At 48.8% G+C, this 12,251-nt stretch overlaps 1 protein-coding gene across 1 annotated transcript in view; it reads left to right on the top strand.

The window, feature by feature from the left end:
• The window catches only part of samd11 (sterile alpha motif domain containing 11), a 49,226-nt gene that overhangs the window by 35,099 nt on the left and 1,876 nt on the right, over nt 1–12,251 (top strand). Inside the window, 6 exon segments of the mRNA XM_070967663.1 lie at nt 3,117–3,270; nt 8,224–8,339; nt 8,708–8,786; nt 8,999–9,789; nt 10,757–10,890; nt 11,947–12,057. Coding sequence (XP_070823764.1) covers nt 3,117–3,270; nt 8,224–8,339; nt 8,708–8,786; nt 8,999–9,789; nt 10,757–10,890; nt 11,947–12,057 — 1,385 coding nt within the window.

Genomic DNA, 12,251 nt, shown 5'->3' with positions numbered 1-12,251 from the left:
TGCGCTCCTCTGCATTCTCACACCGAGAAAAACCCAGCTTAACCGAGGGGATTTAGGCCCAACTCCAGGAATGATGGCGGCGAGAAAAATGGAATGGCACAAAAGAGGGATAAGCAGGATGGGTCCGAGTGGTAAACTGGACCTCCAAAATAACTCATGCACAGGGAAGACGTTGTGTGGCGTAGTGGGTGTGTGTTACTCACCTTTGTGGGGACTTAAATCTGTTACACAGTCACATTGTGGGGACTCACCTTCCTTATGTGGATGAAATGCAGGTTCCCACACTTGGGTCAAGGTTAGAGTTGGGTTTAGGTTAAGATTAGCAGTTATGGTATGGTTAGTAAGAAAGAAAGTCTGAGGAAAGAATGCAGGTCTATGGAATGTCCCCCAAAAGCATGAAAGCATCGTGATGGAAACACGACTGTGTCTGTGAGTGTTTGTGTGTGTCCTCAATTAGGACTGCAATTTGCAGTTGGAGAGAGACTCTCCCCTTGTGTTCCAGCAGCTGCAACACGAAGAGTTTAAGATGGGGAAATTCTGCATCTGAATACCTATTATGTACACACACACACACACACACACCACACACACACACTGAAGGGTAGAGCCCCAGGTGACCCTGCTCTTCTCAGTTCACATGAAAGAGAATTAGATAGAGCGGGGGTGAGAGAGAGACAGACAGAGAGAGAGAGAACCAAATGTGGACCCAGAAAGGACGTTGTACAATATAGGCTGGATAAAAAATAAAAAATGAAAGAAATGATAGACTTAGAAATGATCAAAATAAATTAGCTGGTATTGTGTGAAATTATACAATCCACTCCATAAAATGAACTGAATAAAATAATAGAAAACAGAATTGAACAGTGAAATGAATTCATATAATGTAAAAGTATGAATGTTTTTTTTCACACCATATGGTTTGTGGCTGTGGTCAGTGGGGTTCAGCTGGTGGAATCTGGATTCACACCCTCAGTTTTTTTCTGGTCAAAGTCATCTTACCAATCACAGTATTAGCCTGTGGAAACAGCTGTAAAAAAGTCTTTATGTGGATCTGGAAAAATCCAGAGACAGTGTTCTCAGAGGAGCTAGCCAAGTACACTATTGAGTTGCATTATGGGAAGTGTAGGTTCCAGACCCTAATTAAGGTGTGCCGCCTCCAGTTCAGGGCCTTCCTTGGTTCATTTTTTGGCTGCAGTATAGTCAGGATATGTCGAGCTCAGCACCATCGATTTAGACCTTTTTTTTTTTTTTTTAAATCTGTCACTTAGATGTCCCCAAACTTTATGAAAGTGAAACACTAAATCGCTGGAGTACCCCTTTAACTCCCTCAGTCATACAAAATAATTGGTGAGGTGGGATTGTGACCACAGGAAAGTCACAGAGGTCAACCTTTCCACCCTGTCTCCCTGCACCATGAATGCAAGTGCACAACAGACTGTGTGTGTGTGTGTGTGTGTGTGTGTGTGTGTGTGTGTGTGTGTGTGTGTGTGTGTGTGTGTGTGTGTGTGTGTGTGTGTGTGTGTGTGTGTGTGTGTGTGTGTGTGTGTGTGTGTGTGCGCGCGTTTGTGTGTGTGTGTGCTCTGGGGCTCCAGTTCCCTCTGATCCCTCCCTTATCTCTCACCCCCCCCCCCCCCCCCCCCCCCCCCACATACACACACACACACACAAACGCACACACACCCTTGTCTGCCGCCAGCCGAGTCCCCTGCGGCCTGGCGCAGCAAACAGATCGATACACCGGAGCTAGGCCGCATTAATATCTGTCGCCTCACCCCCCCACCCCGGCGCCCGCTCAACTGCTTCAGCGTACACGCGCACACACACACACACACAGGCACACACTCAGGCACACACATGCAAGCACCTAAATCACAGAGACACACAAACACACGTCACACCCGCACCGGCGGCGGAAATGGCCCCTAGCTCCCGAGGGATCTGTCTAATTAAAAAAGTGGGGGTGCGGGGGGTTGGGGGGGCGGCGGAGAAGAGCGGCAAGAGAGGATAGATAGATTGAGGCAGAGAGAGGGAGGAGAGAGAGAGCAGGATGGATTTTTCTCTCATTAGAAGCCATGTCTCCTGGTGTGGCTTGGCCTGGCTGATAATGATGAGGCCTCTTCTTCTGCGAGGGTGAGAGAGAACTGGGGTTGCTGGGAGAGGGGGAGAGAGAGAGAGAATGAGCGAAGAAAGAGCTGGAAAGATGCGAATGGTGGAGGGCAGAAGGTGGCGAGAGAGGGCAGGCAGAGATAGAGGGAGAAGGCGTGATGGTGGCGGAGGTGGAGGGGGGGTGGTAAAAACACTCTGCGGCTGATGCGCGAACTCGCTTTTTGCTCTTCGCTTGTACAAAAACACACCGGTCATTATTTGTTTCAAAAACAACATCATTACGCACCGTCGTTTTTCGTGCAGCCTTTTCATCTCTCCTCTTCCATTTCTGGGTTCCTCATATTTGCGTCAAACTGGTCAGCTGAGTTCCAAAGTGTGACAGATGAATTTGAGTGCTCTGCGCTAATTTCATACACCTCTGCCACAGTGTCCATTTTGTTTATCCTCGCTCAGTGTGTGTTTATGTGCTCATATGTGTCTATATGGACGTAACACAGGGATTAGAAAATGCACGCCAGTCATTTTCAGTATTAATATGAGTTGAGTGGAGTTTTTTATGAGCTGTCTCCTTATTTAGCCCCCACATTCATCACTACAGGACAATATGCAACTTCTTAAAGCACTCTTCACTCCTGCTATTTTGCCCCAAAAACTTGTAATGTTCACACTTCCGGCTAATGTACAACTCACTTCAAATAAGCCATCAACTATAAGCTGGTGAAATGTATAGTCAGTAGGATTTTCTGTTTAAAATGTTCTGTACAAAGCTGCGTTTCTGTTAATATCTTGAAATAGGTGTGAGCAGTTGGATGCTAAAATTGTTTTTATCCTCCCCTCTCTCCCCCTCAATCCTTGCTTCCTCTCTGCTTTTTTCCCCTCTGACTCCTGTCTTTTCTTTCTTCTTTGCCTCAACTATTAATCCTTCATCTTTCTCATGTCAACTCTATCTTCCCATCTCGCTCCCTCCTCTGTGCTTTCCCCGTTTTGCCCCTTCGCTCATTACTCAGACATTCTGCGTGCTCGTCAGGAGGCGTTGGCTGCTGCGGTGAGGAATCCAGCGGCCTTAGAAGCTCACCTGCCCTCTGCGGGCAGCTCCTCTTCATCCAGCCAGAGACGCAAGCAGGGTCTGCCGCAGCACCGGGATGCACATTACACCGACAGGTAAGTGGCTACAAAACACGCACTTGCTAGCAAACCCAAATCCAGCCAGAGCTAGCTGTTGAAACTGCAACCCTGCCCTGCTGGCAATACCAGCATTATTCATCATTAATCAAGCCCAACATCCACATCCACACACACACACACACACACACACACACACACACACACACACACACACACACACACACACACAGACACACACATACACACACACACACACACACACACACACACACACACACACACACACACACACACACACACAGACAGCACAAGAGGCCCCAGTTGATGCGAGCACATGTAAATGTAGAAATCACAATGGAACAATGTTCAGAAAGCTTGTCGGCAAGAGAAAGAGGAGAAGAAGTTTAATCACCCGCCAGTTTGCATCACCACACCACGGCACTTTCCATTCTTCCGATTCCTAGCTTCCTCAGCATGATCTGATCTCATATTTGGCTTTCTCAGTGTGCCGCAGTGCACGTTGATGTGTGTGTGTGAATGTGTGTGCATCTCCACATACACGGCTAAACTAAGGATCCAATAACCTCTTGGCTACCACTGTGGAGCTGCACGCCTGCATCCCCGACTCTTCCTCCCTCCTCTCCCCCCAGCGCTGGCCCCTGCGCCTCCCAAACAAAGCCGGGGGCAGCGGGAGTGGGCGGGTAATTGCTTGTCGATTATTTATGTGGCGCGGAGAGAGGCGGGGGATCGATAATGGGCCGGCGGTGCGGGGGGGGGGGGGGGGGGGGGGTGTATATGTGTGTGTGTGTGTGTGTGTGTGTGTGTGTGTGTAAGACAGATGGGGGGTGGTGAGGGGTTGGGGTGGGGATATAAGCAGGAAGCAGAGCGGCCAGGCGCTGTGTGGTGTAGCTCTGGGAGGCTGTGGGGGTGTATATAGTGTGTGTGTGTGTGTGTGTGTGTGTGTTTTCAGGGGGCACTGATTGTTCGCGTGTGTTTGTTTGTTCCATTTTTCAAGCTGGCGGTCTGCATGCGTGCTCATCTATGCGGATTGAATTTGGGTTTCTTTGTGTGAATATGTCTGCTAATTTGTGTGTGTGTGGTGTGTGTGTGTGTGTGTGTGTGTGTGTGTGTGTGTGTGTGTGTGTGTGTGTGTGTGTGTGTGTGTGTGTGTGTGTGTGTGTGTTTGTGAGAGGCCAGTAGTGCAGTGTGAATGTAGTCAGTGAGCCGCGGCTGTTCTCCGACAGCACACAGAGTAATTAGCCACACAGGACCAGGGAGAGTTAACTAGGCCTCACCCTCCCTTCCTCCACCCATCTCTACCTCCCCCTGCCTCGTCTTTAACCCTTTCACTTTTGATATGGCTTTTTTAGAGGGTTGGGTTTTTTTTAGACAAATCAAATTTCAAATTGATGATCACCCTTTGCAGGCTCCATAAAGAAAAGGATTTCCCAGTTTGGAGTGAAAGAACCTGACTGGCCTGCATATAGTTCTGACCCCGTCCAACATCTTTGAGATGAACTGAACCACAGACTTTATGACAGGCCTTATCGCCCAGCATCAGAGCCCTCCTCATCAATGCTTTTGGAGGCTGTCAAAGGAACATATGAATGCTGTAGGTTTGGAATGAGATGGGTGTATTGTCCACATACTTTTAGGTATGTTGTGTAGCCATGCCTCATGTGAGTGTGTAAATAAAGAAAACAGCTGAGAGTGGAATGAGTGTGCAGAGAAAATTAAAATTGAGATAATTGGTGAATAAACGCAAAAAACTCGTTGAGGCAGAGAATGAGTGGAAGGGACAGAAGCTCTCTCTCTGTAACTCCCTCCGTGGCTCACCTTTCCATCGACCCCTCATCATTGATTATCTGGGGCCCATTAGGGCCCATTGTTAAAAACAAATCATTAGGGCCGCTCGATGGGCTTAGAGCCTGGCGCTCCATTTGTCTGGCCTTAAATGGCACTAAGCTCACCAAGCATCTGCAAGGCAAATAAGGGAGGGATGGAGAAAAGTAAAGAGAAAGGCAGAGGAAGTGGAAATCATGGGGGCTTAAACTGAGGATGAAGAGAGGGAAGCAAAAGAGAAGAAGAGGGGAGATGGCGGGAGGACGAAATGACGGAGAGAGAGATATGAACCAAAATAGGGAGCGAGGAGATCGAGTGTGAGATAAGGGGGGGGAGGGAAGGAGACAGAGAGGGAGCGAGATAGGGGGCGAGAAAGAGAGCGAGCGAGCAAGCGAGCGAGCGAGCGCGGAGGGAGCCTCATCCATTTTAATGAGCTTCCTGTGTAAATGTGTTCCTGCGGAGAAGGAGCCGAGGGCGGCCGCGCGGCGCTCCTAATCCCCCCACGCTCCCGTCATTAAGGGCAGCCCTGTCACACACACACACACACACACACACACACACACACACACACACACACACACACACACACACACACACACACACTGCCGGGCTGCTGCGGGACGGGACCGCTGTCGCCACTCTGACAGGTCGTCACACACCAGTGAATTCCCCAGGAGCCCCTGGCCTCACTGCAGGCAGAGAGAGACAGCGACAGAGCATCCAGTGATATAGTTTTGCGTGATTATGAGCCCACCTTGGATTTGTGAATCTGCCTATTTTGAATCTCATGCAAAACTAGGTGAGTGTTTTTGCCACGTCTTTTTATAGCATGTTAGTGGTTTGCCAACAAAATGCACAGATAGGCCAAAAAGAAAACCACACACAGACATGTGCACGCATACAGCACACACACACACACACACATATGCATACACACAGCCCCAGAGCAAAACGACTAATGTCTGCCACTCCTCCCTTAAAATTGCCTCCTATAAAAGAAGGAAGAGAGGGAGAGATGGAGGAAGGGGAGTGTCAGACACACTCTCTCTCCTTCTCTGTCTGTCTCTCTCTCTCTCTCCGTCTCTCTCACTCCCCGTGATTAGGCCTAATTATGGTGGCGCAGACGCCTGGCAGCCCCAGTCATGCAGCTTTAATTGACCGTTATTCATCTGCGGGCTAACGCTAGGCAAGGGTAGGCGGTGCAAGGAGAGGGAAGAAAGAGAGGGAATATCAGAAGGGGTGGGGGTGGGCAATGAGAGTTTGGCATGCGGGAGCCATGGCGGGGGTGGATGGGAGTTTTGCGGGCGCCTTAGCGTAGCCTAGTGGAACTGCGCGTCGCAAGGCTAATTGCTAGCCCCGAGGGATTAGGCCAGGTGATTACACACTGGGCGGTGTAATTACATAAGCAGCGGCTAGCAGGGCCCCAGCTCACGGCTCCGGGGTCACGCGCCGCAGCCCTCACCCAAGATTAATTGGAGCTGCCACTGGAGTGCGAGGCACCGCCGGAGAGAGCGGTTATACGATTAGCATTAACATTTCAGCGGCGGAGGCGATCGATGAATGGTTTTCACCCCCCCCACACACACCACCACCCTCTCAGCACTTGCTCCGGCCCCCCCATCTCATCTCACAGCTCCTGCATGCATGCCCTCCCTCCTCACAGTTCCTCTCTCTCTCTCTCTCTCACTCTCTCCTTTTCCTCACCATTTAGTGACGCAGGAGACATGCAGGCGCTAGCTAATTTGAACGCGTTTGCAAAACAATATTTGCGGTTGCATGCGTCCCAGTGTTGGTTTTGATTTTGTTGTTTTCCTCAGCTTGCTTCCCATGTATGCTTTTGTGCGGCGGCAGTCACACACAGCTGAGCTGCGATTGGCGTGATAGCAGCGGCTCAGGAGGAGAGAAACGAGAGACAGGAGAGGGAAGAGGAGAAGTGTGGGTAGGACGCTCGAGAGCGAGCTCAGGAAAGGCCCTGGAAACGGCTGTGGTTTGAGACGCCGAGCGGGCAGAGCATCATCATCATCCACTCCAGGCTTGAAGCCTCACACAGACACTTTCAAAGGGTCAAGGTGCAGACTCTTCTGACGGCTTTTTATCCGCTTCTTCAAAACTGTGTCCCTGTACCCACCAAGATGTGCACAAAACTGAGAGAAAAACAGATGACTGGAAAGAATGACAGCAAGGATTACAGTGAAAAAAGAAGTGGAGAGAGAAACTGAAAGAAATACAAAGAGGCAAGACAAGGCAGGAAGAGACAGGACGAGACTGAATGACGAATAGGAGAGAGCAAAATACAGAGAGGAGAAGTAAAGGAAGGAAAAGAAAGGAGTGAACAAGACAGATTTTCAGAGGTCATAGAGAAGTAGAGAGACAGGAGTAAAGAACAGAAAAAAGATGGGTAAGACAGAACAAGAGACAGACAGAGAGAGGGAGAAAGGTGAGAGGCGCCTTTCCCCCTCAAGGAGGACAAAAGACGAGGCCAATAATGGAGAGGCCTTTTCAGAAGCAGAGGTTGCAGGACGCTCCATCTTTTCACCGGTTTCAATGCAGCCCAGAGAGTGAGAGGGAGAGAGGGAGGGAAGGGCGTAAAAAAAGGGAGAGAAGAGAGGAGGGATGAGTGTTAATTAGAAGGTCCTTCAGCCCGTGGCCCCGGTCAAGACGCAGGGGCCGCCCCAGCTGTCGGAGCATGACACACTGGCATTGTGCATTCAGCCCTCATTATGTGTGTGGGTCTAGAGTTGTGTGTGTGTGTGTGTGTGTGTGTGTGTGTGTGTGTGTGTGTGTGTGTGAGAGCGAGAGAGAGGCGGCAGGGGAAGGAAAGGCTGCAGTCCAGAGTACAGCAATGGCCAGCGGCGCTTGCTGCGGCGTGACAAGACTGATGAGGCACTGGGGCGACACGGGGGCCTCTGGAGCTCCACTGATAAAAATACACCGCATTCATTGGTGTGGCAGCATGCACGCAGGCACGAAGACAGAGTTGAGACGCACCGCGAGCAGAGAAAGACACAAAATTATTAAAACTATTCTTTTATTGTAGGGAATCATTCATGATACATCCCTCCACGCTTCATGCTTTCAGCATTTTAAAGTATCCAGTGAAATCCAAATTGAACTTAAATGTTGTCCTTTTCATATTTGTGTCCACAGAGAACTGTCCCACCCTCCACCCCTACTGTCCCCTCCAACTGCCCCTCACATCGCCTTAGGACCTCACCTGCGGCCTCCTTTCCTGGGCATGCCCTCAGCTCTTTGCCAGGCCCCTGGTGAGTGCGGAGGCTAGATAGATAATACTAATGCTCAGCGTGTTTGCATATAGAATGCTTGGCATGTACGAGTCCTTGTAAAAAAAAAAAAAAAACATTTGGACTGATATGAAGGAAATGCTCCATGGCTCTGCACCGAACCATATGATTAAATTATACATTTTAAAATTTCATGAAGGTATGGTAGTTGCAGGATATTCATTTTAAAGGAACGTTGTGCAGAAGGCATCTACAACTGTTATCTCGCAGCGTACCTTAGATCACTTTTTTTCACGTTTTCACATTATTCCTCCACTGTTTCTAACACCTGGGAGCTTGCATGGCACTTTCTAAAAGACAGGTGTGTTCTCTTGCTGTGTCTCTCACAGGTTATGGTTTCCTCCAACCAGCTCAAGCTGAGATCTTTGCTCGGCAACAGGAGATGTTGAGGAAGCAGAATCTGGCCAGGTCTGTGTGTATTTGAATGTTACTGTATGCAATAATAGTTTCAAAATGGCAGCCATGTCTAATGGTAAATAATGAAAGCTAAATGTTAAAGAGTACCTTCAAGGTGGGGAATTGTTTTTAATGTACACCAATGCAAGCGGCGTTAAATGTGAAATACTGTAAAATGTGAAACATTTGGCCTGTGTGTTAAAGTCCCTGTGTGCTTCACTCAGACTGGAGATGTCGGCAGAGCTGCTGAGACAGAAAGAGCTGGAAAATCTCCACCAGCGCCAGCAGCAGCAGCAGCGTCTCCTGGGCTCTGACCATCTGGGAGCTCTACCTCCTGGCCTTCCCCACGACCATCCAGCCCTGCGGAGCCTCCACGACATCCCAGAAGGCCATCCGCTCCGCGAGGAACTGGTCCGCCGCTCAAATGCCATGCTGGTGCTTCGCCATGGAGCTGCCACACCCCTCCTAACCCTCAACCACCAGCAGCAACAACAAGGGGCGTCCTCCACACCCAAAGACACCCAGGCACAGAGCTCCACCGCAGGGCCAGATGTCGACTCCAGGAAGGCCCCTCGCAGAGGCCCCCAGACGCAGCTCCGCGCTGGGGATCACACAGGAGGAAGAGAGGACAGAAGAAGGGAGGGAGACAGGGAGGTGCAGGATGAGGAGATGAAGGACTCGGACAGTGAGACAGAGATGTGTGAGGAGAGGCAGGACAGTGTCAGTGCCAAGTCCAGCAGTAAACCCAGGGACAGAGAGAGAGACGGGGGTAAAGAGACCGGCAGCAAGGGAGTGTGTGATGGTGCCAAGGAGCCTGGAGAGAGCTCAGGCAGGCTGAGTGCCCCTTGTAGTTCAGCAGGTACGGAGTCACCCAGTCGCCACCTCTTCACCCCTGGTCTGGGCAAAGCTGACGTCAAGTACCATCTGCCACCTGGGTTCATACCGCCGCTGCCTGCTCTTCACGCGCAGTCGCTGCCCTTTGGATTCCCCTACGCCAACCCCTACTTTCACACGGGTGAGAGACTCAGACACACACACAAACACATATGAGGCTGAAAGACGACATGTGAAACCCATTAGCGTCACTCTCCGTGTGCGTGTCTCCAGTGTGGAGACCTCTCCCTGTTAGGGGCCCCGCTTCTGACCCCTTCGTGACCCCTCATGCACACTACCAGCAGCACAGCCACGTGGGCGGCGGGGGGGGGTGTTTGTTCACATACATGCTCTGCAGACGCACACACACACACACACACACACACACACACACACACACACACACACACACACACACACACACACACACACAAAACCACACTTGTCCATATGCATAATGACACTGCATAACATAAGAAAACTACTTAAACTCATTTTATTCAATCATTGCACAAATTCTGTCCATGAGCAGCTTCATAAGACTTAAAGTCTAGTCAGCAGAGCTGAACTGTTTGTTGACTTATCCATAAATCACAACAGAAAGTTATTCCACAGCATTTTTTGATTATAAATTAATAGCTTAAGTGATTTATGAAGCTGAAGTCCCAAATGTTGACGTGTTGCACCTTCTCAATGTGAGTATTTGTAGCTTTTCTTTGTGTTTAGGACACTAAAAAGTCAAAAATTATGATTATTGAGGGCATTTTTTACCGATTTCAAACTAAACATAATGAACTGATAATAATAATAATAATAATAATCTATAAAATAATCTTGGCTACACGGATTACTGACCCGATTCCACCAAACTATCTGATTATTTATTCATTAAAGGTTTTCTTCTCAAACTCATCATGATGACTAACTGACTGTCAACACTTTTTTTAAAATGTAGCTCAAATGCGTCTCTACAGTGTCCCTACGCTTGCAGTTTTCAGGCTCTGCGTCACTGAAAACACAGCGCAGCAGTAAGATCCTCAGTCTAAATGGCAACTTTGTACCCAGTGTTTATATTGACACATCATTTTCACCCACTGCTGCTCTTTCAGGCTCTATGGGAGGTCTTTTCATGGATGGGGAGGACTCAGCCACAGCAAACCCTGTGGAGGACATCAGCAAGTGGAGTGTGGAGGACGTGTGTGGCTTCATAAGCAGCCTGGCCGGATGTGCTGAATACACACAGGTGAGGACACGGGGAGAGGGAGGAGGGAGAGGGAGAGAGAGAGAGAGAGAGAGAGAGAGAGAGAGAGAGAGGGAGGAGGGGATGGAGGCCGGGGGCAGGCTGACTACTCACCATAGAAGAAGAACAGTGACCAAGAAGTAAAACATACTGCAGCACTACTGTAGTACTTTAAAGGACATCTCGTTACGTTTAGGTAGAAGCACACCGCACTTGGGCTTTGTGTGAATGAGGGTGATTTACCAGTGCATGTTGGTGTAGTCTGTGTGAATGAAATGTGGATTTGTGTGTATCACCATATATATTCCTCCAAAATGAAATATGCACCATTTGAGAAAAGTGAACCAATCTTGAACACAACTACAACAATTTGATATTTTTTTATGGAAAAAAGTAGAAATTCTTTTTAAAGTGTCTTAAAACAATATTCACATGACAATGTAATGTTTGACGGCTTATTAGTTGCTGTAATCTTTCTGGCTGTGGTGTGAAGTGATTCCTTCCTAATGTGACTCCACTGTAAAAGATAGAGGCACAAAATCCTTAATTATTGTTCCTTGCACAATGATTTATAAAGTTCAGCTGAAGCTAATACTAGGCTCCAACCGTCTGTCGTTAGCTGAATCAAGCAGGTAGAAATACCATCTTCTTGGTATGAAATTCTCTCTTATTAGCTTCAGTTGAACTTCAGAAATTGTTTGTACACGGAGCAGGACTGTGAAATTTGTCACCCTGGTCTCTTACGTCGAAGTCACGCCATGAACAGGAGGAACGATTCCAGTAACCTCAACGTAAATATGGGAATGTGGATGTTGTATTAAGGGACAGTTGGAAAAATCTGATATTTTGACCCTTTTAGACATTTTCTGCCTGCATATTGTAAAAATGTTCAATGGTAATCTTCAGCTTCTCCCCTCAAAATGGGTATGTAACATTTTGGAATTAGAGCCACTGTTTTGGAGACTGTGTGAATGAGCGTGTAGAGGTGTGTGTCGAGTGCGTTTCTGTGTGTGTGTGTCGGGGCTGTGGCTGTGGCTGAAGCGGCTGTGTCTCCGCCAGGTGTTTCGGGAGCAGGCCATTGATGGAGAGACATTACCGCTGCTCACTGAGGAGCACCTGCTCAACACCATGGGACTAAAGCTGGGGCCTGCGCTCAAGATCCGCTCACAGGTACACACACCTGCGTGTGTGTTTGTGTATGATCAAGTGGACTCGTCGTGTGTCTGAATGTGTGTTTCTGCCATAGGACATAAGGCAAACTGCTAGTGGAGCATAGATGATTCCCTAAACTAGGCAGCCCCGCAGACTGCAGCCCCTCTCCTTCTCTCTCTCTGTTTAAAATGCAGTGTACAGCATTAGCCTAT

Source organism: Chaetodon trifascialis, chromosome 8, assembly GCF_039877785.1.
Source record: "Chaetodon trifascialis isolate fChaTrf1 chromosome 8, fChaTrf1.hap1, whole genome shotgun sequence".
NCBI classification, from domain to species: domain Eukaryota; kingdom Metazoa; phylum Chordata; class Actinopteri; order Chaetodontiformes; family Chaetodontidae; genus Chaetodon; species Chaetodon trifascialis.
The sequence above is the reverse complement of the archived record's forward strand: the minus strand, read 5'-3'. Positions and strand labels throughout refer to the sequence as shown.